The 26,779-nt window shown below is 44.9% G+C and overlaps 1 protein-coding gene across 7 annotated transcripts in view; it reads left to right on the forward strand.

Moving 5' to 3' along the window:
* The window catches only part of LOC122813547 (nuclear autoantigenic sperm protein), a 69,381-nt gene extending 43,380 nt beyond the window's left edge, over positions 1 to 26,001 (forward strand). For all 7 annotated transcript variants that reach the window (XM_044085926.1, XM_044085928.1, XM_044085927.1 and 4 more), the window contains one exon: positions 25,821 to 26,001. In XM_044085926.1, the coding sequence (XP_043941861.1) occupies positions 25,821 to 25,871 (51 nt within the window). In that variant the 3' untranslated portion in view covers positions 25,872 to 26,001. The remainder of the gene's footprint in view (positions 1 to 25,820) is intronic.
* Positions 26,002 to 26,779: the final 778 nt, after the last annotated feature.

A 26,779-nucleotide genomic window follows, 5' to 3' on the forward strand; every position in this document is an offset into this window, starting at 1 on the left:
GGACTGCAATGCCTTAGTGGGACTTAAATATTCAATCAATTGAAATCGGACCTGACTAGGGTGGAGGGGGCATTGTGCTAGATAAAGAATTTATATGATGCACATGGAAGTCACTGCTTGGTGACCAGTACACATGTAAAAATTAATGGGATAGAATTAAAAGCTATTGAGGTATCCATCTTGACTCTCATACGATCTCAAGAGTTGGATTACAACAGATACTCCTATGTAGTGGACTACCCAAGTACACAAGGATGCTAAGAAATCCACCCGTGAGACCTAGTGTCAAGCAAGGGGTGGGAGAGTTCCACATTTGTGGAGAAATGCCTGCATCTGGTATTGGACACTTATGAACATAGAACCAAAATATTTATACAGCAATTTTATAATGGGGATTAAGTGAATATTTTGTAATGTAACAATCAGTTTTAACCAAATGATTGGGGTAGCTATGGGCAAGGTTTGTCAATAGCTATGCCAATCTTGCTTTGGTCCACTGGAAACTATCAATCTGAAGTAGGGACTTTGTCGGCAACCTGTTAGTCTTGGTTCTGATATCTGATCCGAGCCAGCAATTATTTATACAGCTATGGATCTGAGCTCCTAGCTCCTCCCCTCACCCATAATCCCTTGCCAACCCCAATTGACCTTGGATCTAGTTTGCCACTTTTAGAAGACACAGCTGGATTGCAGAGCTGGCGACTTTCAGATAAGTTCTCAAACTTGTTTAAAAACAGAAATCTTTCCTTTAACTTGTGTGTTTAGGATCCCTTAGGTTAATTTTATTCCTTTTAGTGTATTCCCTCCCCTCGCTGGTCTGTTTTTTGGGGCCTGGTGTGCTTGTGTAGTCCTTTTCCTTCAGAAATGTCAGAGGCCCCAAAGCCTATTTTTTCTAAGTGCACTGAGTGGCCATAAGCTTTCACCGGCTGATGGCCACACTGTGTGTTTGGTGCCTTGGGGTTCAACACCTGTCCTCAGGATGCACGATTTGTGCAGGGTTCAACCCCAGGGCAGAGCGGAGGTCGAAGCTGGTCCTGGCAGAACTTGCCCCAGAGTCTGCTTTGGCCTCCGCTACTCCCATGGTACCTCCCCAGCCTGTGGTGGTTGCCACTTCTGCCAGGATTCAAAATCCCACTAAAGCACCAGAGGATTGTTAGGCCAGGAGAGAAACTGGGGGAGAAGCACCACAAGCAGTGGGCCAGCTAAGCGGGCTTCTCCCTCCACTGCTTCCAGGTCTCCTCTGCTCCGATCACCTTGCTTCTCCTTGGGACTGGAGGAGACCTGATCTCTGAGGTCAAGGTGGCACTCAAGGCCTGCCTCGGTGGCTGATGCAGACTTGGACCAGATGATAAGGTTCATCCAGGCCCAGCTGCAGATGGGAGCGACACCCTTTTTTGCTCATAGCTCCTTCTCCGTCCCACTTCACTGGTTTGGAGTGCTTGGAGCCAGGCAGTGTTGGAGTTGGGGGTGGATTGGCACCAACAGTACTGGGTACTTCAGATCCGACCCTGCCTTCAAGTCTCAGTTCGAGCTTTGGATCTGAGGGATTCGGTGTGCCTTCAGCTCTGTCCAGGTCAGAGCACACTGGTCCCTTGAATCTGATGGTCCGCTCTCAGAGCCCAGGAAGAGCGGCTCCCCCTCTGCCTTCAATGTAGTGGAGGGCTCTCAAGGGCATCCAGACCCCTGGCCCTTCTTTGCTCTGCCCTGCACTCCCTCTCTGCTGGGCCAGGCTTCCATCACCCGGCCACAGGGACAGCCTGCTTAAATGTCCCAGGTTGTTCCTCGAACAGGACATTGCTGGCAAGACCTCCTCTGACAGCCCCCCAAGGAAGTGCCTCAAGCATAAGTGTAAGAGGAGGCACGTGGACTTCCACTCAATTAGGACTCCCTGTATCTCCTCTCCAGTCAAAGCCATCTTGGTGGCAGCACAAACCTTCCACCAGAAAGCTTTACCGCAGTAAATGGAAGTGCTTTTCCGTCTGGGCAGAGCATGTGGACCCCTTCACTGCTCCGCTAACATCAGTTTTAGACTTCCTTACAGGGCTTTTTCAGCAAGGGGCTAGCTGTTCGACAGAGGTACAATTGGCAGCCATCTCCCATTACCATGTAGGACATGAGACTGGTCCCTTTGTCAGCTAAACTATGTAAAACCTTCCTCAAGGGTACCTTTTTGCTTAGGCTGCAGATCAGAGAAGCCATATCCCCCTTGGGATCTATCGCTAGTTCTTCAGACCTGCACTGCTTCCCCTTTGAACCAGCTGCCTCTGCTGGTCTTAAATACCTGTCTTGGAAAACAGCATTTCTGGTAGCCATCACGTCTGCAAAAAGTTTCAGAACCTCAAGCTCTTTCCATAAAACCCCCTTTGGTTTTTCATCAGGATAGTGTACCTCAGGACCAATCCATCTTTCCTACCCAAGGTGGCCTCAAACTAATATCAATCGGTCCATCAAACTGTTTTCGTCCCTAATCTCCAAAATAAAGGAGAATACAAGCTGCACTTAGATGTGCACAGGCAGCTGCATTTTTATATTCATAGGACTGCTGGTCAGACAATCTGATCAGCTGTTCTAAATTTAATTTAGGTAAAGCCGTTTTGAAGGTCACCTTATCGCACTGGATTTCCTGATGCATCCATCTAGCTTGAGGCTTCTGAGAGGCCCACACCTCAAAGGGTCCATGCTCACTCCATATCTACTTCTACTGTGTTCGGATCTAGTCCCTTTGGATGATTTGCTCAGCAGCCACTTGGGCCTCATCTCATACCTTTATTCACCACTACAAGCTGGACGTCACCTCCAGAGGTAGAGCATCCTTTGGCCACGCAGTGCTTTAACATCCTTCCATGATGGCCGCCCAAGATTCAGGTAGCTGGGGACAGTCCCACAGGTTGCTGACAAATTAAGTCCCTACTTCAGATTAAGAAGGTATGTACTCACCATAATGTTCCATCTTGAGTAGGTGACTTCATTTGTCTGCAACCATCCCCTCCTTCCTCCTGGCCTTCAGAAAAGTTGGATGTTAGTAGTATTCCTGCCTTTTCCTTTTTGGGATACCTTTTCAGATATATAGGAGGGCAAACTTGATCTGAGGTCAGTTGGGGTTGGCAAGGGATTATGGGTGAGGGGAGGAGCTAGGAGTTGGATCCATAGCTATATAAATTGCCAGCTCTGATCCGATATCAGATCCAAGACACAGGTTGCAGACAAATGTCACCTACTTGGATGGAATGTTATGGTGAGTACACTTTTACAGTTTAGCGAGTACAAACTGGTACACCTGTTCACATTTTTTCTGAGGGAGGTTCTGAACAGTTACCCAAATTTTTGCGATATCTAGAGACCACTGTTTGCATGCAACTTCAAGTGAGCATACATTTCCTTAAGTTAGGAAGTCAGACTAGACTGTTTATACAGAACTGACTAGAAGGAATGCTATATTGCATAATATGCATTTCAGCCAGAATGTCATGAAAGGTCAGATTTGAGAATCATGAGATTGCATAATGAAACAGTTGGCAACAGCACTAAATCTCAAAGTTTTAGAGGCTATTCTAAATATGAATTGGACAAATGTATAGAATCATTGAAAGGGGAATATAAGGAGCAAGCTTATTGAAAGGAATAAGGGGTAAGCTTTTGCACAGCAAGCAGAACCTGCAGCTGATGTGAACAGAATGGATATCTTAGCTAGTGTTGCCTTCTGTGAGGTAATCTTGACAGCAATAGATGAGCTTAAAGATGTTGGAACAGACAACTGTTAACCTTAAAATAAAAGATTCCTCCATTATAGAACGCAAGTAGCTCAGCCATCCATAGTGTTTTCTAGATTGAGAACTTTCATGCTGCACACTTCCTACATATAAGTTTATACTTTCTTGCATGACTTTTACACACCCAGTTTGATAGCATTTCAGTCGAAATGCTATGCTGACTGAATTGGTTAAGTGTATGTAAATGAACTTGTCTGAGGAAGTGGTCATAGAAATCATGAAAGTGCTGGTTTATACTTGGCTGTGGTGGATCAGGCTATATTTTTGCAATATGCTGACTTTGTCTATGCATGGGCTAAACTCGTGGCTAGGCTTGTGAGTATTGTCCAGAGCCCCTTAGCCCATCTGTGTCCAAGGAGGCTTGTTCAGTGTACAATAGCTGGGTGGCAGATTCTGAGTTCTGCTCCAGACCTCTACATGAGTTGGATAGATTTGCGGATCTAGTTTTACACTTTCCTAAAAGTTAAGGGAGGACAGACTATCCGATGTATTGACATGGATTTTGTGCACTTGGACCTGACTGAGCTGTTTGAATTGCTGTACTGCTGCAGGTCTACAGCAGTTTTTATGAAAGTCTTATGTCTTTGCAAGTTAGGCTTGGGGATCAACAATTAGTTCCTCCACTTGCCAGAAAAGATCTTGTGCCCTTTATTTGAACTGTTCATCTAGATTTTAATGTGACTGCTGCATGTCCTGCCCTCGTCTAAGGACTGGCAGAGGATGACAAGGTGACTACAAATTAAGGGATTTGTATAGGGGAATTGGCATCTGTCCAGCGTCTTGGATATTTTTTGTAGAGCTGGGGGAAATTGGGAGCCTGTTGCAATGGTCCCTAGGCAGAAGTCTGCCCTGTAAGGTGGCATTGGCAGTTGGGTTAGTGCTCTTCTAGCATCAAGAATTTTTAGTTGTGGTAGCATAGAGGGGCACTTTCTAATTGCTCTAATCAAGGTTAAAGGAATGTTTTGGGGGAGTCTTTTTAAAAATGGGCTAGATATTCTTGGGAGTACTGTTGGGAGTCAGGCTAGGCAGTTGTCTACAAAGGTGTTAATGTCTCAGTATGGGTACTTGTAATGTAAGCTGGTGTTTAGGTGACAAACTTTGATTTAAACCTACTTCTAATGCACCATTGCATGGGTGTGCCTTTGGGTTAACTGAGATGCTGGTGCTGTTCAAGGTGCTGGGCAGATGAATCTACTTTTGCTAAATTTCACCATGTGGGTTTATTAGGAATACTGCATTGCTTGAGCCTTTAACGATCCTCATTTTTGGAGGTTGAATATTTTGGTTGTATTTTAGCTTTTGCTGCAGTTTTGGTTGTGGGTTCTGGCAGCTTCCTCTTGGCACTGACGGTTTGCTTGGGCAGTTTAGTTTCAGTATGGAGATTATGGCTACATGGCTGCCAATCTACAGCTTGTGAAACTTTGCAATTAAACCATATTGCAGGTCTAAAGCAACAAATATGAAACTGCTGCATGTTCTGTGGCTCTTGCAGATTAGGTTTTAAGCTGTCTGCAGTTACTTTGGAGACGCCACTTCAGTATCTGATCTCCATATAGTGCATATCTAGCTGAAAGATTTAACAGATGTGCTCCTTTCATGCCATAAGCTTTTTGAAATCTGGTAACTGATTAGTGCCTTGCCTCTAAACAATATGGTTTCCATAAACAATTGTGGTGCTTTTCTTGACCTAGTTAGCATTGAACATTCCATTTGATTGTTGATCCTCGTTCATTCTTTACACATGGCCAGCTCATTTCAGAAGTTGGAACAGATGCCCATTTTCCATGCTCACATAAGCTTCAAACTCTAGCTTAACTCTTGCCCACAATCCCCCTCGCCCTGTTGCCTCATTGTTTGCTGTGTTTCGGTCATGTAAAGTTGCTTCTCGAGCGAAGTACAGTTTGTTTTTCAAATTGATTTTCTGTCAAGTTTCTATTTCATTGTCTCTTACCCTGTCGCATCTAGCATACATCAGGTTTTTCTGCTCTTTACCTTTTTACCGCAAGGCATTCTCTTTACCATCGTTGGTAATCCTTCCATTCATACCTTTGGGTATTTTTGTACCATTGTAGTCTGGGGAACTTCCTACTTCGATGCACACTTTGGGGGCGTCCCACTTGTCTCTGCCCTGTACTATCTGAATTTCTCATAGTACTTTGTTGGAAAGGAGAAAACAAGCTGTTGCTGTTGGAAAGGAAAAAACAAGCTGTTGCTGAAGGGACTTTTAAATCTCCCTTTTTCAGAGGCCATTTCTGAGTCTAAGGCCTCAACCCCTTCTAGAGCCCATAGGAAAATCTTGGCTGTTCCTACAAAGGCTAAATCTTTGCCTTCGTCCCCAGCTGGGGACTCCCGCCAACCAAAACCTGAAGTTTCAGCTCTGGAGCTCAGTCAGCCCCAGTGCTTTTGGTGCCTAAGACCTTCAGCACAAAGACCTTCAGCTTAATTGGTGATCTCAGTCTTCTGCAGCCTTCACTATATCTGCACTGAGGGGCTTCTCTGTTCAGACTATTACCACTGTATCAGCACTGACCTTGACCATGCCAGTTCCATCCCTAGTTCCAACATCCTCTGAACCGGCACCTTTATTGACTCTTGTCAGTTCCAGCTTTGGTACAGACGAACGACTACTTCTGCACCAACCATGACCTCAGCACAAATTTCTTCAGAGCAGACACCAGTAGTCCAGTCTCTGCACCATTGTCCTCTGTGCAGACTGGTGAGATGGGAAGAGTTTGCTGTTTCTGAGGTCCACTAACCTTTCTGAACACTATGTATTGCATCTTGTGGATTAGGTGCTCCTGGCCAAGAGGTATCCCACCCCTTGAACTATCCTTCCTTGAGAGGTTATCACCAGTCTCCAAATACCCCTTCTCCATTGCCTTTCAAGTCAATGGATAGTCTCCCCCTTCTGCGATCCCCTTTATGGATCTCACTAAGGAACTGCAGCTGCCTTCGTGGCAGAAAAGTGTTGCTACGACCCAGGATGTCAGTTGAGAGTTTGCTGCACCACAGCCATCCAGGGACTCTGGCAGGCTGAGCCACTTGGGGGAGGGGTGACCCCTGTCCTAGACATTCACTTCTCAGGTGGACCAGCCTTCCAACTGAAGTCTCACTACTGCTGGCAATGGGACTGTATCCCTCCACGCTCTGGTACACTGGTTTCACAAGTCACGCCTAATGGACACCAGGTGCAAGGGTCTCAAACATATTCCCACAGGAATCCCCTTTTCCACCATCTTCTGCAGCTTCAAGGATTCCAGGTGTTTCCATACCTAGACTGGCTCATTTCTGCCCCCACCAGATCTACTGGAAGAAGCCCTGGCATACTCCTTGCTGCTGAATGGGCTAGGCATAACCATAAACTGGCAAAAATCCAATCTCCCAATCTCAGTTGACAATTCATATGGGTTATCCTGGACAACTGCAGAGCTGCTATTCCAGGGCACAGAATTTTAAGGATTAAGCAATTCCAGTAATTTCAAATCCATGGCTCACTGTTCTACAGCTGTTGGGTTCCATGGCAGCTTCCACCATTGTTCCCCTGGCCAGGCTTCACATGAGGCTTCTACAATGGCTACTCACCCAGTGGTATCCTTTTCAGCATCCTCTTTCAGCCATGATTTGAGTAACCCACAGATGTGAACAGGATTTAAATTGGTGGATGACCATCTGTCACAATGGTCTCACCCTTTCTCCCCCAGCAACCCAAGGCCACAGTGACCACAGGCACCTCCCTGATGGGGTGGGGGGCTGTTGGGCAGTCAAAGGCACTTGGTCCAAACTGGAGGCCCATCTGCATATAAATTTTCTAGAGCTGAGGGCAGTGCTAGCATTGCAAGCATTCCATCCCCTGCTGCAGACTGGGACAATTGTGATTCAGTCTGACATGGCGGTGTGGTACATAAGCAAGGTGGAACTAAATCTTACCAAGAGGCAATGGGTCATGGCTGCCAACAGTTTTCTTCTAGCAACACACATTCCTGGGGGTTCCAACATGACAGACACTCAAGCAGGTTGATTCTTCAACCTCGAGTGGTCCTTTAATTCCTTGATAGCAGCAATCTTCCACCCCTGGGGTCATCCTTGCTGTGAACTCTTTGCATCCCTGACTACTTCACCCAGATTCCCCTTCTGTGATGGTCACCCAGGAATGCTAGTCCACTATTGGCCCTCGGGTGGTCTTTACACATCCACCCTTTCCCTGTTTCTGAAAGCCAGTCTGAGCAAGGGGATCCTTATAGCACCATATTGGCCTCAACAGATTTGGTTCCCCTTCTTTGGCCTTGCCTACTAGATCAGTCATGGTTTCTCCATCCAACCCCAGAGTTGATCTCACATCCACAGAACCTGACTCATCATAACTTGAACAGCCTGAAACCCATTGCTTGGCTACTCCAATTCCCTTGATTGACGGGCAGAATTATCTTTACCAGTATGATCTCATTGCATCTCAAGTCTTCAAGACTTCAAGATTTACTTATCTGAGCAAGTGGAAAAGATTTACCTGTTGGCTGAAAGATAAAAAAGTAGACCCCTTAGCACCAGTGTCTAATACTAGACTATCTGGCTGACCATTTCCAGTCTGGTTATCTGCCTCTACCATTATTTGGCTGCAGTTTCTAATTTTCATGAAGGTGTGATTCCTCATGTCCCACGTGCAAGACCATCATAAAAGGTGTGAATCTGAAGCCACCTTTTAGAGAACCCATTCGTCCATGGGATCTATCATTAGGTTTACAAGCTCTCCTTTTGAACCAGCCTCTTGCGACCAAGTATTTGTCATGGAAAACCTTTTATTTTGGTCGCCATTACTTCTGCCCGATGTATTTGAGTGAGCTTCAAGCTTTATGTATCAAGAGTCAATACTTTTCATAGCGTCTCTGACTAATCCATTTCTGCCTAGTTCTTTGGCAATTCAATGGCTTAATGGACATTTCAGTTCTTTCCCAATCATTCAGAGGAGAGTATTGCCTACATAAACTAATTTGCCTGTGGATATCTAGGCTAACAGGACTAGGCCCTTTCATAAATCTGACCAGTTAGTTTTGGCCTTTTCTGGATCTAGATTAGGATCTGCTGTTAAGGTCACATTAGCTAGATGGTTGAAGGACTGACCATACACAGCGCAATGTCTTACTACCATGAAAGCTCATTGCTTAACATGACATCTGTGCAGCTGCAACTTGGGCTACATCATACCTTCAATCATTACAAATTGGATTTGGCCTAAGCATCTTTCAGCTCTATGGTGCTCAGGAATGTCCTTCCATGAGAGCCTCCCAGGAATAGAGGTAGCTGGGGACTGTTAACCCTCATTCCTAAGTGGTCTTGCCATAATGTTCCATCTGTATTGATCCTCGTTTAGTCATTACAACCTTCCCCTCCTGTGGCTTAGTGGATCTCACCATCCTGTTAGGTTATTTGACCAGTTGTAGCCTCTACCTGCTTTGACTTGCAAATTCAATCTGAGGTAAGAGGGGGGTTGTGGGCAAGAGGTTAGCTTTAGTTCCAAGCTGACACTAGCTTGGAAAATAGCTGGCTCTGTTCAGAGGTCAGAACAGATACCCATGTGTAATGACTGAACGAGTATCAACAATACAGAACGTAATGGTAAACTTCCAGTTGGGAATTGGCTGCATAAAACAAGTCTGTTAAGGGAGGAGAAGCTTTTCCTTCTGGTAAAGCTTGTGCTGTTGCCAGAAGCATTCTGCAAGCTGACTTGTGCTTGTAATGCCCTGTACAAATTATGCCACTACAGCAGTCCTCTTGCCCAAGAACATGCTAAGCAAGCAAGCTCAAGATGTTCTTAGTGTTTCACTGTTGCAGTCATAACTATAGGGTGCTCCTGCCAGCAGGCAGCCCGAGGTCGGCCAGAATCCCAAAGTCTGGGTCCGGCGTCAGCTGTACAAGCTAGTACCCTGACGTCAGTACGCTCTGGTACTTGGCCCTTGGCCAACGCCATCTTCTCCAGTCTTTCTTGCCAACGCCATCTTCTCCAGTCTTTCTTGCCAACGCCATCTCTTCTCCAGTCTTTCTTGCCAACGCCATCTCTTCTCCAGTCTTTCTTGCCAACGCCATCTCTTCTCCAGTCTTTCTTGCCAACGCCATCTCTTCTCCAGTCTTTCTTGCCAACGCCATCTCTTCTCCAGTCTTTCTTGCCAACGGCATCTCTTCTCCAGTCTTTCTTGCCAACGCCATCTCTTCTCCAGTCTTTCTTGCCCTCCAGTCTTTCTTGCCAGCGCCATCTCTCCAGTCTTTCTTGCCAGTCTTTCTTGCCAACGCCATCTCTTCAGTCTTTCTTGCCAACGCCATCTCTTCAGTCTTTCTTGCCAACGCCATCTCTTCAGTCTTTCTTGCCAACGCCATCTCTTCTCAAAGCTAAGTACCCCGTTGGGGAACCTCTTTCTTGTTCCTCCGATGTCAGAAAAAGTTAATTGTATAACATGTGGGAAACAAATATTTTATAGGGTTCCTGACTCTCATTTATTATTTAATAACCCTTCTGCGGATCCTGAAACTTTCTCAGGGCTCTAAGGCTGCTAAGGTTGCTACTTAAAATCCTATTCCCTCTGAGAAGGATTCTCGTGCTTTGGGGAAAAAAGGTATACTTCTGCTACCCTGTCTGTAAGGGCTTTAAATTGCCAGTTTCATATGTTTAAGTATCAGCAATTTCTTGTCTGTTAAAGCAAGCTTGCTTCCCTTCCTGCATGTGCAGAGGATAAGGAACTTTAGGATCACTTGCATGCTACTGAACAAGTGAACAAACAGTTTACATTGTGGTTTTGATGCTTCTTGCAGGGCTGCAGCTTCTGGTACTGTTATCAGGAGGCATGCCTGGCTTCGTGAGCAAAGTTTACCTGAACAGGTTAAGGCTAAGTTATTAGATGCCCCTGTTCAACATTATCTTTTTGGATCTAAGGCTGAGGAAGTTATTAAAAAGATGGAAGAAAAGGCAAAATCTATGCAGACTGTTCAAGTTCAGCCTCCTAGATTTTCCAGAAATTGCCCTTCTAAAAATTGGTCCTTTCCCATGTTTGACAGGCCTCAAAGGGGAAGATAGACGCTCCAGAGGTCGTGGTCAAGGTCAGGCCTCTTACAGATCTAGACAATGGACTGCTTCACCTAGAAGGGGAGAAGATCCCAATCTCAAAGAAAGCAGACTCTATGACTCTCGGTTGGGCTACAGGACCTCTTCACCTGGATGCCCCTCAGAGGAAAACTGTCTCTTTTACAGAAATTGGACTCATTACCCAGGACAGATGGGTATTGGACATGATTTTAAAAGGTTACAAATTCCACTTTCATACTTTGCCAAGGGTTCAACTTTGCCAAGGGTTCACTGTTGGCCAGATCTGCCAAAACATCAATGGTCAGAGGCCTTAAATCAAGTGGATGCTCTTCTGGCCATGAGAGCCATAGAGCCTGTTCCACTCTCGGAGATGGGGGAAAGGTTTTTATTCAAGGCTGTTTCTGGTTCCAAGAACTCATGGAGACCTATTCTGGACCTTTCTGTTAACACCTTTTTGGAAATTCCAAAGTTCAAGATGCTTACTCTGCAGCAACTAATTCCAATGCTCTCTCAGGACGCCTGGATGGTGACATTGGACTTAAAGGAAGCCTACTTGCACATTCCCATCAGGCAGGAACACAGGAAATTCCTCAGGTTCAAGGCAGGTTCGGGGCACTTTCAATTCTCTGTACTGCCCTTTGGTTTATTCAGGCAGACAGCAAAGATCTTCTACTTCAACATCTGAACTTTGTTCAATGTCTTCTCCTCCTACTGGAATTCTCAGTGAACACAAAAATCACATTTGATCCCTTCTCAACAAATGGTATTCTTGGGAGCCCTCAAGTACAACCTTACAAAGGGCCTTCCTCACTCCAGAAAAACACAGCTGGCTCCTTTTTTCAACACCTTGGCAACTCTCAGCTCACTGCAAGGAAATTCCTGCAGACTCTGGGCTACATGGCTTCCTGCATTCTGTTGATTCCAAATGCAAGGCTTCATATGAGAGCTTCAATGGTATCTGAAAAGTGTATGGTCACAGCATTACCACGATCTGGATATTCTGACTCCTCTGATCCCCTGCCTCCAGAGGGAGTTCCTCTGGTGGTCCAGGGCATGTGCTTTAAACTAAGGAAAGCCTTTTCGTCTACCTCAACCTACTCAAATCCTAACCACGGACGCCTCTGATTATGCTTGGGGAGCACACTTTCTAGACAATTGCCAGCAGGGAACCTGGACAAAGTACCATCTTCACTGGCACATCAATCTGAAGGAAATGTTGGCAGTTCAAAATGCTCTTCTAGCCTTCAAGAACCTTTTGCAACCAGGGCCTCTGCTAATTCGCACAGACAACACCACGGTCATGTGGTACATCAACAAGCAAGGGGTTCTCATTCGTACCCCCTTTGCAGACTAGCTATGGCTTTATGGAACACTGCTCTAAATTTGAATCTACATCTCCAGGCTCAATTCATTCCAGGGGAACAATCTCTTGGCAGACAGCTTGAGCAGAAACATTTCAGATCCTCACGAATGGATGCTGGACACCAACTTATTCAACAGGATTACTGCAGTTTGGGGATGTCCCCAGATCTGTTTGCATCCCATCTCATTTGGAAGTCTAATACCAATCCTGCACCACATTGACCTCTGCCTCATTACCACAAACAGTGTGCTGGAGGAACAGGCTCATAACCCAGAGACTGCCCATACTATGGAATAGACTTCCCATGCAGAGCACCTCTCTGGCCCTCTTAAAGAGCTCTTGTAGATGGTAAATGGAACATTCACACTAGATCACTCCAGTGACTTGAGGCACAGCAGTTTGTCCCCCTTCCCAGGCATTTGAGGCAAATTTTAACTGATATGCTTTAAAGCTGGATGTGGGTGGTATGGACAAGCAGTCACAGGTGCAAGAAATTGAATGTACTCACCCAGTTTTCTCATGGGTGGTGAACTAGTTCTACCTACTGAGCTGTAGTAACATTTTGATCCCTTTGAATTCACTGCCAGGTTGAGATTTCATTCCACTCTTGCAGCCAGTGTTCCAGGAGGTGAGCTGTACTTAAAATACAGGGATAGAGAGGGTGGTAGTGGCCTAGAAGTTTGGTTCAAATGACATGTCTGAGTACTTCACTTGGTTCCACAACCCCTCCTACACAGTTCTCCTGTGGTCTGTCCCAGGAATTCAGCCGCAGGAACATGGGCATGTGTACATTGCTCACCCCAAGGTGGTGAGCCAGCAGAGCTGAATTAATTTCTCCATGTGCCTGATCTGGCCATTATCCATGGTTACGTGGTAAACTTTTAGAACTGCCTGAAGAATCTTACAAAAGCCTGCTTTCACAGACTAAGATTCTAGTGGTTCACTGCCTGTATGACTTAGCTTCCCAGGCGTGCTCTGCTTCCCTATCCAAGCTTTAAAGTAAGCTCTCTGGGCAGTAACATATAAGATATTGGAGGTCTGGAAAGGCTAACTGTTAGCCCTTTGAACCAGAACACTAGCAGTCTGCAAGATCTGAGGGAAGTGGTAATCTGTTCATGGGCTTTCCAGTTGTGTGTTTGAGGGAATAGCTGTCTAGCATTGAGTACAGAATCTATACAAATTATACAAAACTGTCAGATAAACTAGCAATGGCAGTAGTGAGCCTTAATCTCAAGACTGCTGTGTTCAGCTGTAGTTTTCACAACTGATTTTCCAAAGTGTTTAACGTCCACTGCTAGAGTACACTATTGGAATCCTATTTTATCAAGTTAACCTGAGTGTTTAACTTTCTGCTAAACATCTCAATGCCAACCATTTCATTTGACTATGTACCTTTACCTGACCTTCCAAAGGACATGGGAGAACATTCTCCCCTAGACAAGGGGAGCTTCTGCATGTGTTTTTAGTGGGCTCTGGTGGTTTACCCCAACACCCACTATTGTGCAGTAAGTGGGTTAGTGATGCACTCAGACTGGACTTCTAGTTCCCAGCATGTATATGCTGTGAACAAGGAACACTAATAAAATGATTATCCATATGTAACTGGTGTTTGTGGCTCACCTGTGCTATGGGGTATTCTACTATGCCTGTTGGGAGGCAAGCTCCCTGCAGCTGAACACTGGCTTCTACAGTCCTACTTCGCAGGGTCTGCTGAACCTACCTTGGCCTCCCATGTGCTCTGCCTTACTGTAGGGAAAGTATGTTGCAGTATCCTATTGGTATATCATAATACAGCCTCACCACAACAGCTTCTTGAAAGTTCTTGTGGTAGTGCTCCTCGAACTACTTGCTGTTGCATTGTAGCAATCCTGATCACCCTCCCCTGCCTGTCCTACTTCCAGTACAAGAGTGCTGTCGCAGGTTGTCCCTCTTCTCCATGGGGGCTTGGTAATCCTGTGCCTTTTTGAATTCCCTTGCCTTAAGTTTGGTGCCTGTAATTGTGCATAATGTCCTGAACAGCTTGTTGGTCTGTCCTAGCACAGCTGAACTTTCCCAGTACAGAGGTCAAACATTCTGGTTAAAGGTGGAGCAGGTCTGCCATTCTTTAAGCAATCGATAGTTCCATCTAGTCTCGCCATAGCAACAGTAAATTTTCAGAACATCTTTACTTGATAGCTAAACTGAGGTCCATGATTCAAAAGCTTATGCAACCAACTCTCTGCTTATAGCCTTGGAGATCTCTACTAGCAAGTGACTTGCTGCAAATGGCCCACTTAAAGTCCCTTATTGAACCTTCTGTCCCAGTATTCTGATTTGTACCTTCATTACTTTAAATTGGGCCAGTTTAGTTAACAGCACCTCCTGGTATCCTATGGGTAATTTCTCAAACTTGGAGCCATTGTATCTAAAGTAGTCCTCGAGCAAGCTGTAGATGAGTGAAGACTTCTATCCACACTGCCTGCAGTCTTGCAGATTCAGACCCTTATTTGGTTTCTACCCATGCTGTAGATGCTTAGTTGAACTAGACATGTTTAGACTGCCTTTCTAGTTTAGAAGAGTATGCTGCTGATTTGCCTAGGTCATCATGCTAGTATAGTTTGCTGGCAGTTTTCATATCCCCCACTGAATTTGCAGTATTTGGGAGTAAACTGTCCATTTCAGCTTTACATAGCTCCTGAGCCTTTGCCTGTGTCCAGAAAGTTAATGGCATGTAATTTTTGTGACTTTAGCTTGACAGTGGCATGAAACTGGCTTATCCCTCTGAGGTCAGTGCAAATGCTTTCTTAGCAGTTTCACTTATTGGACAATTTGCATGGAAGACCAGGTTAACTTTACTTCACCTACCAATGTAGTTGAGATGCATTTCCAGGATGCCTATGCAAGTAGTTGGTAATGCATGACTAGTAAGCATCTGCAGCAGTGTTCCCTCCCTCTTTACTCTGCTTTATATGGCTGTGAATCCTAAAATTTGCTGTTGCGCTTTACCATGAATACCAGTTAATGCAGGAATTTGGACCCTTGAGAAGGTAATCTAGTGTAAAATTGCTTAATTTCTGACACTGCTAGCCTTGTTACAAAACTGGGCTCAGTCCTTTCACAGGCAGTCTTCACTTACTATTCTGATCCCCCTCAGCATTTTACTCATTCCCCATACTGGCACTGGAGCCGAACTTATCCACTACAAATAGAACTTGGCTACCTCAGCACTTGGGTCTACCTTGTCTTGTGAGTTGGTGACAAGCCATAACAGAATTGTGGATGAGGTGAATCACTGATCAGTAAGTCGTGTAGCAGTCAAATATGCCCCTAGCTTGTAACGGAGTTACATGCATTAACTTTAATTACAGCTTTACTTCCAGCGATTGAAGCATAAAACTGAGCTGAAGGTTGGTGATACTAGTTGACACCATGTATTACTTGTGATTTTTCTGCCAGCACAACCAAAGGACTGTACCCAGTCCAGATGGGGTAACCTAAACTTTAATGTTAAAACCTTGGGCTGTGGATAGTATTTCACTAACAAAGCTACCTGCAATGCAGCCACTCCTTTTTGGGAGGGAAGGAAAGCCTAAGGGGATAGCCATTCCACAGAACTGTATCCCATCTTGTGGGGTCCTCAACATACTAAATGGAATTTGTCTAGCCAGTTTTGGACATACTGATCTCTGAAGTAGGTAATTACACTAGCAACTGAAGCTAGATGTTCATCGTGTTTCACTGGCCGTCATGACTGTAGGGTTCTCCCCTGCCGGCAGGCAGTCCTCTGTCAGCCAGAATCCCAAAGTCTGGGTCCAGCGTCAGCTGTTCAGCCATGCTCCCTGATGTCACAGCACCAGGAGTACAAAGCTGACACCATGTTCTCCAGTCTTTCTTGCAGTGTGGTGATAGCAGTTGGCAAGTGCCAATCTGACTCCTGACAACTTTTTCTGAACAAACGTCAGTTCTAAGACTTTCTTCTACTAAGTACCCCATTGGGGAAACTTTTTTTTCTTGCTCCAGTCTGATGTCAAAGTTAATAATTGTATTTCATGTGGGAAGCAAATACCTCATGGATTTTCATTCTTACTGTATTCCTTGCTTAGGCCCTGACCACAACGTAGCTAGTTGTCAGGCTTTTTGTGCTAGATTCAATAAACATACAATTAAAGGTACAATTTTGCATTTCATTACTTCGGTAGGTGTTTTAATTGCAAAATGTCTAAAGCTACCGGAGTTCACAAACGACAAGGACAAAGACAGGCCTCTGAGGTCCAAATCAGACTATCATTCATGCAGAGCCAGCTTCAGGTTCAGCTGTCAGTGAGGCGCTTTTGCAGCCCCTGTTGTTGGCCATTTCGGAACAGATGGCCAAAACTGACTCCTAGTAGCCAACTAGGCCTTTGAATATTTCTGTTGCAGGACCTTCGGACAATGCTCCTTCGGATGGGTCCAGAGCTGCTGCGCAGGTACCAGCTTCCAAAGGGGTTTTCAGGCCTACTCAACTTCCAATAAAGGCAAAGACTCCCAAATCAGACTGCAACACAGGCCTCTTCTGATCTGGCTCCAAAGTCACAAACAGTTAAGATGGTGGAGGACTTGCTATGATTAGGGGTTCTCATCCCCCTCCAGATAAAAGGCCTAGGCAGGAAGTTTACTGACTCCTCTGATCAGGCTTCTGGTAAGTTTCTTCTGACAAAGAATATTCTTTCCCTCATGACGATTCTGATGCTGAGGAATCCATTCAGCTTCTCCCCTTGAGGACTTCTCTTGGGGAAACTTTGCATGAAATGAGGGAACATTTTCCACTCTGAAGGAGTATTCAGAATCTAAGAAAAGACTTGAGGGATTTTCTTCCCCAACATAGACCCCTGGCTATTCCTCCTATTTTGGATATTGTGGATGATTTTTTGGAGGCTAACTTAACCCCTGACTCTTCCTCCAGCTCCTGTTAAGCCTGACAGATCACAGGGTTCCTGATTCCCACCAGTTTTTATACAAGAACCCTATTGACCCTGAAACAATTTCTCAGGGTCCTAACAAGGCCACTTCTGCTAAAAACCCCATTCCCGCTGAGATGGATTCTGGATCTTTAGAAAGATGGGGCAAAAGTGTACACTACTGCTACTTTATTAGGGCTTTAAACTGTCAAGGTTTATGGTAAGTTCATAGCCTACCTATTTTTGAGGTGGAGCATGTCAATTAATTCTGGGTTGGACATGGCCTTGTATGTCGGGCACAGATCACCTCTGAGCAGACTATGCGACTGAATAGAGCTGGAGTTTCTTCAGTCAGGCAGCGTATGACATGTTTGAGCCCCTTTATCCTTTTGGTGAGGAACTTTTGGGGTATTTCCAACTGCTGCAGGCTTCGGGTAAGGTACATTCCAAATGGGGTGTTGTACTCAATCATTGGTCTGATAAAGTACAGGGGTACAATGACTTCTCCTGATCTGGATGTGAATCCCCATGATCAGGTGGGCAATGTAGAAGGTCTTCCTAACCACTTTGGCAATGTGAGTGTCAAGAGAGGTTACTGTCAACTTGGGTCCCCAGGTGCCTGATAACTACCATGTTTAATGGATTACCACCGTGTTTAATAGATTACCACCTATGTGGTAATTGGGGGCTACCTTGTTTTTCCCAAAGGGTATGACTATACATTTTTTGGCATTTAGCTTAAGGCCAGTGTAAGGCCAAGTAAGTGTACACTGTACTTTGCCAGTAGTTTACTCGTGCGGCAATAACTAGTTTTAGTCCCCATTGTGGAACTCTGCTTGCTGCTTGAGTGTCAGTAGCATTTAAAGTATGCCTAACTGCAGTCTGAATTAGTCTTCCTAATTCTTGGAAATGTGCAAGGAATGGTCAAACTTGTGCCAAGACAGCATTTGCATTCTTGCACCAGTATTTGACAAGTTGAGCTTCCTTTTAAGCTCTTGGCATGTATTGGAAAGGCTGAAAGTTATTGGCATAAGCAGTCATCGAAATGCTTAGTTCCTTGGCACTAGAGGGACCATCTAATGAGCCATGGCTATAGTGACAATTTCTTGTACCAGTTCCTCACCAGAAATTGCAGTCTCTCCAGTCTCAATGTGCTTACCACTAGCTAAGTGGTACAGTCCCTTTGTTTTGTGCAGGGTCCTTTCTTTTTTAGGATGCCTGAACCTAATCTGTTGCCTGCAGTTTAAGTGGTGGCCTAGCAAAACTAGTATGTTTGGTACCTTCACCCCATGTGGACAAACTTGCCCTGAATGGTCCCTTGAGAGACTGCAGAGGCACCCCCTTAGCCTGTTCAGGATGTAGTAATTTCACTTCTGGGCTCTTGCCCCTGCAAATTAGCATTATTGGAAAGTACAAAGGGCTGACTCTCTTTGGGTTTGGAAAAATAGCAGAACTAGGCATTGGTGCTGTTTGCCACGTTCAATTTGAAGTAGATGGGTGAAATCTGGACACTATTCATTTTCTTAGGTCAGGAAGCAAAGCACTTTGTTTACTTGGAAGTGAGCATGGCTGCCTCTGGATTCAGTATGGCAGAGCCTTTACCATACTTGCACATTGGATAAGTATCTGCTGTTTTCCCCATATTTGCAAGGGACAACTGTGGAACTGCAAGAGTAGAATCTTAATTGTGGCTCTTACTGGTTCTGTTAACTGCTTGCAGAATGAGCAGTGGAGGCAGTGCTTGAATAGACTTGTCAGTAATGCCACTTCTGATGGGCATACTAAGCTGGATCTAAGCTGGATCTTTTGTGGGTATGCTTCCATACACCAGTGAGTCACTGGTTGCACTCGTTTCCAAAGTGAGATTTTTCCAGTTTCTAGGGCCACAGTAAGGCTCCTGGCAGGGTTATTGTACTTGCATCTTCAAATGTTTAGCTTAAGCTACAGGGAATGCATTTTTGAACCTAAGAATTGAGCATTTTGTTCACACTGCATTTGCCATTCCATTTAGTGAATTTTTGGAAGTGGACAGAAGTGAATTATCAAAGGGCAATAACCTCCTGACCACTGCAATTGACTGCCAGGAGATGAGCTGACTGCCAGGAGATGAGCAGACTGGCAAAGTCTCGTGGTAGGGAAGGCCAGCAAGGCATGCTTCTGTGGGAAACTGCTTTAAAAGGCCTTTTGGCTTTACTCGTGGCCTACACCCAGTTGCAAGTTCCAAAGACTTTGTTCACCAGTGGGAGTGGGGAGTACTGAGCAGCCTATTTGTCCCTAGAGCAGTGGTTCCAGCCAGAAACTTTTAATCTATTGGCCATTTTGGGTCCATTCCTAGCTCTTTTCAGCCCCCTGTAATAAAGCCGCTTTAGCACGCTTTTTTCCTTGTATTCAACTCTGCACTGCTCCTTGTGGTGTCCTGCAGAGTTCTACAAGCAGCAGAGTGCAAAAGAGTGACTTTTCCTGATTTAAGTATTTTTTTTTTCTGGCTTTTTGATTTACTGCTTGGCTACTGCATTTTCGCCTGTTTATACAGCTCTGCATTCTATTTAAACTGTTTTTGTTTAACTGTGTTGCACCTTTAAAAGTTATTTGCTTAATTTTACCTGTAGGCTAACAAGTGCACTAGCCATTTAAAAGCATTTACTGTTTTTCCTCTGCAAAAATAAAATCTTGTTTTCCCGCCTTACTGAACTAGAATAGTCCAGTCCCAGAGTTTGCTGATCTCTGGGCTTTGGCTTAGTTCCTGTGCTATTCCATATCCTTATTTGGATAAAGGGAAGCTTTGGATAAAGGGAAGCTTTGTTCACCAGTGGGAGTGGGGAGCACTGAGCAGCCTATTTGTCCCTAGAGCAGTGGTTCCAGCCAGAAACTTGTAGTCTATTGGCCATTTTGGGTCAATTCCTAGCTCTTTTCAACCCCCTGCTATAAAGCCCGCTTTAGCGCACTTTTGTGTGATTTGGCACTGAGTTGCCCATAGAGCACCATCGGGCAGTGCCGGTTAAACTATTTCTGGCTCCATAAAGTCTGCTCTTCAATTTAGAACTTCTCTACTTGCAATCTAAACAGTCTACTTGCAATCTAAACAGTCTATTCTCTATCTCAAAGCTCAGCACTTGCTCCTAAAGCATTTTTATATAGGTAAAGTACTTGTATACTAAAAGTACTACATTAGCCTAGAATCCCCTGAGTACCAATTTCCTATAGGTCCCTTCTGACTCGGTTACACAGCAAACTTTTTCACTTTTTCTAGCATGTCGAAGGGTCAGTTGCTAGCATCCTCTCCTGTTCAGCTGGTGAATCTGGGCATCTTGAGGCAATGTTACAATTGCCTCATGTACACTGGCAACCCACTCCTTCTCCCACAAAACACAAATACATGTGAGAGATGCAACTATATAGCCAAACTGGAGGCTGAGCTCAACTCAGGACTGGCAAGACCAGACAGGAGAAGGAAACCACGCACAACACCAAACCCAGTTTCACATAACTATCAACTGCAAAACAAACGCATAAACACAGACATACTAGAGGCACTGATCAAAACTCTACCAAAACTACAGAGGCCTCCAAAGCAGACACCCAAGCAACTGCCACCAAGACATAAGACATGCAACACATAGCTCTCAAAGTCAGTGTGCTAAAGTCACAGCCCTTAAGGCCAAACAATGCCAGACGCTTGTTATAGGTGACTCCATAGACACACTGACATCCCACCAGACTGAACAAGGAAAAGATCACAGTAAGCTGCCTGTCGGGCGCTAGAATCCACCACATAACACAAGCACTCGGGTCACTCCACAGCAAGTACAAGTATGACTCAAGTCATTGTCCATGCCGGTGTGAACGACCTGAGGCGTACCTCCCTGGACTACATGAAAAGAGACAGAGGAGCTCAGATTATGTAGCCCAGGCCAGTATGACCCTGAGCAGTATCCTACCCTCACCAAGAATGATGCCACAATACAGACAAAATGATCAGCTTTAATAATTGGCTTAATTACTGGTGTCATTCTAAGGGGATCCAATGTCTGACTGGGATGACATGCTTGACAAGCCACACTGCTTCGCAAGGGATGGCTTGCACCTGTCACCCCTGGGCTTCCAGATATTGGCAAAGGCTGTTGCCACCCCCATAGTGCCTTTTAGGCAAGGCTCAAATGATAAACCTACCGCCCTAGAAAACAAATGGAAAAATCTAGGGTAATACTGCTCAATGCCAGAAGTCTAAACCTCAAGATGCACACCCTCCTCAGTATAGAGAACATCGATGTCTGTGCTGTGACTGAAACCTGGTTCAAGGCTCCTGAGAGCAAACCCCAGCACTATCGGGTTATACCTTGTATCATTCATTCCGGCCCCAAAATCCAGACCGAACCACAAAAGGAGGGGGAGTATCCATATTCATAAAGGATACCCACACCTCCAGGTTAGTGGCAACGCACGAAGCATAGAGACAATCCAGGTGCAATTAACCATGGGTAAAACTGCCCTACAGTTTGTAGCATGCTACAGGCCACCCTCTCAAACTCAGGAAACCCACACAGCCTTCCTGAAGACACTGGAGAGTATGAATGTCTCTCCAAACACCATCATATTGGGTGACTTCAACTACCCAAACATAGACTGGGAACATTACTCAAGCCCCAACACCCTAGCCCAAAGGTTCCTGGAGTTCATAAACTCAAATGCTATGGAACAACTATTAACCATTCCCACGAGGAGAAAATATACTAGACCTGATAATCACGAACATGGGGACAAAATGCTCCACACTGGAAGTATATCCCTCATTGGTGAGATCAGACCATAAATTAATCTCACTGGAGATGCACATCCTGCCCCCAACCCCAGCAAAAGACCACAGTGAAGAACTTCTCAAAAGCAAACTTTACACTTAAGACTGGAGTGGTATCCTTCAAGGCCCCCGAGCCAGTGGAAACCACAACCCATGCTGCTGAAACCCTTACAAATGCCTTCGAGCACCTCCAGGAATGTAGGGATCAAGCAATCCCTAATAAAATCAAGACCCTTTCCACCAAAGGCAGGTGCCCAGTCTGGTGGACCCCAGCCATAAACTCTACAAGAGGAGAAAGCTACTACATGACAGAGCAAAATCCCTAAAAGGGAAGGAATCTCTGATCAATACTAGCAAAAAAACTACAATCACTCATAAAATCATCCAAGGCCAACTTTGAGAGAATCACTAAAGAGAATCACTAAAGACACAAGGCTATCATAAGGCCTTTAGTTATGTTAGAAACCTGGGTGGAAACTCCCAGATATGCTCAGAATTAGTCCAAAATGATACAAAAATCACTGAACCCACAGACATTGCCAACATACTGGCAGACTGGTTCAGTGCAAATTTCTCCCCAAAGGAGAAATGTCTATCCCAACAGAGTCTAGCCTCCCAAACATCTCGGATGCCCAGGTGAGAGCTGCTCTCTCTAAAGCAAAAAACAGCATCAATGGGACTGGACTGTGTCCCCGGCTGTGTGCTACACTAACTCAATGAGGAACTAAACCCACACAAGGCTGCTGTTTAATCTTAGCCTTACTACAGGATACGTACCCAAAAAATGGCGTACGGCAACTGTGGTCCCACTCCAAAGGCTGTGCTTCTACGGACCCTGGAAATTACCGCCCCATAAGCTTGACAGGCCTAGTCTGCAAAGCTATGGAGAGGATCATAATGGAACTCATAAGTAAAGACATTGGGGACCTACAGACTGGATCCTACCAAATTTGGCTTTGTCAAGGGCAGATCCTGCCTCTAACTTGGTCGACTTTTTTTCAAAGTCACTAAGGCCATTGAGGGTAAGGCAGTTCTCACAGCCTACCTTGACCTAGCAAAAGCATTCGACACAGTACCCCACTCGGGCATCATAGAAAAGCTCACCAGCTTAGATGTAAACCCATGTCACAAGATGGGTTGCAAACTGGCTCACGGACCTAACCCACAGGGTTAGAGTTGCTGGTGCCATGTCTGACTCCAAGCCGGTCACGAGCAGTGTCCCACAGGGCTCAGTCCTGGGCCCCCTTTTGTTCGGTATTTATTCTGAAGTGCAGGCAAACAAGGGGATTGTGGCTGACAATTTGCAGATGACTGCAAACTGGGCACCATAATTGACACTCCATCAGACAGACATCCTCCAGAGAGGTCTCATAGAAATGGATAACTGGTGCCAAAGCCATGGCCTTAAGCTAAATGCCAAAAAATGTATAGTCATACCCTTTGGGAAAAACAAGGTAACCCCAAATTACCACATAGGTGGTGTTCCATTAAACATGGAAGAAGTTATCAGGGACCTGGGGACCCAAGTTGACAGTAACATCTCTTTTGACTCACATTGCCAAAGTGGTTAGGAAGACCTAAATTGCCCACCTGAAGGGATTCACATCCAGATCAGGAGAGGTCATTGTACCCCTGTACTCTTCACTTATCAGACCAATGATTGAGTACAATGCCCCATTCGGAATGTACCTTACCCGACACCTGCAGCAGTTGGAAAGACCCCCAAAAGTTCCTCCCCAAAAGGATAAAGGGGCTCAAACATGTCATACGCTGCCCGACTGAAAACTCCAGCTCTATTCAGTCGCATACAGTCTGCTCAGAGGTGATGTGCCTGACATACAAGGCCATGTCCAACCCAGAATTAATGGACATGCTCCACCTCAAAATCCAAATCCACCAGAGCCGCAAGAGACTTGAATCTCCCTCCAGCACGTCCTATTTGTATCCATGTTGAGGGACAGATTCATCACCCAGACTCCCTACACTAACAGAATCCCAGTCCATGTGAGGCAGAGCCCCTCACTGACTCTGTTCAAGAGAAATCTTGACTAGTGGGAGATCGTAGGTTTACCCCAGAAATCATCTGTCACTGCTGGACAGAGGCACAGCAAACTAATGGGTATAGTATTCTCATCCTAAGGGGTGGTGAAAGCCACGCACACTTTGGCTAGGCTTATAAATGCCCTAGGGCAGATAGCTTAGTATGAACCTATAATTACTGGTTACTGCTATTTGATGCAGTTCTGCAGTTCACTACTAAATTCTAGGAACTATTCCAAACAGATCTGCTGCAGAAACTTCCAGAATTCTTTCCTGAATGGGCTGCAGCTGTTAGCAAGGGGCCTTGCCTGCTGCAACCTGCTCCATTGCCCTTGAATGATGGTGACCCTGGATGGACATACTACCATGTAAGGTAGTAAGCACAATTGGGTCAAGTCTTAAGATTGTCTTTCAATTTGTAGAAACTTCTAGATTTAATTATCAGCTGCCATTCCCTTTTAAGGAAGTGCCACTTGGGCACATGTTCAGGGTCATTGGCATTCCCAGAGTTCACCTGTCACTCCTTGGATTTGAAGCTAATTTGTCACTTCCAGAAGTTTTGCCCCACAAGCCAGTCTAAGCTGAGATTTACATAACGTACAAGCTCAGTCCTTGGAGCTGTAAAAGGTAGTTGTACACTGCTGCCTGCAACACCTGGCGGTCCTATTCCTTTGTGCACTAGGCTGCTTAGCAGTAAAATCTAGTACTGCTCATCTGGCCACCTGGTCAATTGCTCACTTGACCATACCACAACAATCTAATGCTGTAAAGGATTGGTCTAATCCTCCAGGCCTTGTATATACTGCCTTGATTTCCAGGAATAGCCCTGCCAGTACCAGCAACTAGCAACTCTTATGCCAACTAAATTTTGACTCCTTCACAAACTAGTCTCATCAGCTTCCTTGGAACTAACTTCAAAATACAAATTTCAATGTCTGGTTGAAAACGCAAGCTGTCTTGCCTGGCATTTGAGGCTCTGCTTAAACTCAAAGGTCAGCAAACTTGGACTAGGGAGTCGAGCAAATTTATCAATGTCAGACTTTGCTGCAAGTATGCTGAAATGAGCCTAAACAAAGGGCTCTTGGGGTTTAATTTATCACATTAGTGAAATGTTTAGTGTGGACCAGTGCATACACTTGCAGGCTTCCATGAAAGATCTGGTTCTCCATGTCTTGAGGCTGGCAATCATGCTAACAGGCTAAAACACTGGGCAGTTTTTGGATCAGAACTAGGGCAGTCTGGATACTTTTTTTTCCATACTTCTATGTTGGGAAGCACTTTCCCTCAAGAGGGATGCTTCAGTGAAGCCATTTGAAGGCTGGCATTTTCAACAATGGCAATGAATGGACAGCCTGTGACATTCATGAGTCTTAGCATGTTCCTATAGAGTACACATTATTGCACTCCAGAAAGCAGTGCAATTTGGATTACTTTTGCAGGGCCCATACTTTTAGAGACTTTACCTGTGAAATCTGCTAGAGTAGAAGTGTGACTGGAAGCTTGCACCTTGCATGTGGTTACAGTGGAGACTGAACAGGATTTTGTGGCTTTTCTGTCAGTTCTGAGATTGCACTAGGCTTCAGGATATCTTGGATTAAGATTTTTGCTTGCTTTAGTCAGTAAAAGCTTTGTCATGCCACCAATTTGGCCATAGAATAAACTTTGGAGCTGGCTGGGGATGCAAGTGTATTGCAGGATAAGAGGAACTGATTTTCTTTCACTGGAACAAGGAAATTGTTTCTGAGGGAAAGGAGGTATGTTTGGGGGGGGTGTATCTTGCATAGTACTCTCTACTGAAACTGTCTGCTTAGCATTTGAAGCCAAGCATATTCAAGTTCTGCAGTATTAATACTTTTTTCTCTTTCAGGAAAAATTGGCTGATAAGGCAGATTCAGAGATGACTGAAATTACTTCATGACGACGCACTTCTGATGGCACAAGCCTCCCCTCTCTCCCTCCAGGAGAAAACTTTGTATATATTTGTATTTTTCAAATGTTAGTTTTGAACTGTTTTTGTAAAACTTCAATAAAGGTTATAAGCAGTTTAATTCTGTTGGTGATTAAGTGCAGGGAGATGGTAACTCAGATTGCTTAGTATCAGCACCACTAACATAAATCTGCATACTAGTGACCTGCATAGTCTGTCCTGAGCTTAATGGGTTCAGATATGATCTTGGAGCTGACTCGCTCTTGTCCACAATGCAGACCAAATTACCTTTAAGGCAAAATACATGTCAACTTCTCACAGCCAAAAGATGTGGTGCCAACTTCTCTTGCAGCCAAGTGTTCATTCTACATATCTAAAATATCTATTAAATCTAGTTTACTTTATTGTTGGACTCCTTACTTTCCTAATTCTGTACTCCATATACTGTAAGTCTACATTTGTCAGATTGGTAAGCTCTACATGCCTTTACTAAAGTAGCAAGCCATTATCCATGGTTTGTCCAGCACTTTACCATGACAATTCCTGCACCAGGATATTGACAATGTACCACAGTTAAGCACATTTTTCCATCCTTGATTGTCATGGTTATTTGTGTAACCAGTTCAGTACATTGCAGATCTTTTTGAATCACTCCTTTCTGAATCCTGTGCAAGGCATTAGGTGGGTTAAATGGCCACAACAATCTGCCACTTACTGCTAGTGACCTTTCCTAATGGAAGCCAGTTGTGTATAAACATGCAGGAATGTCAGGGAGGCTATTTCATGGCAGTTTCCTGAATGCTGTAGAGCGAACAGCACCATCTATAACCACCCCTTCTGATTTATTTTTCATAATTCCTCTGAGCTGCCTTACAATCTGCTGAGGAGCCATTGTTGGT

Source organism: Protopterus annectens, chromosome 10.part0, assembly GCF_019279795.1.
Source record: "Protopterus annectens isolate FY-2018-M chromosome 10.part0, PAN1.0, whole genome shotgun sequence".
Lineage (NCBI taxonomy): Eukaryota > Metazoa > Chordata > Ceratodontiformes > Protopteridae > Protopterus > Protopterus annectens.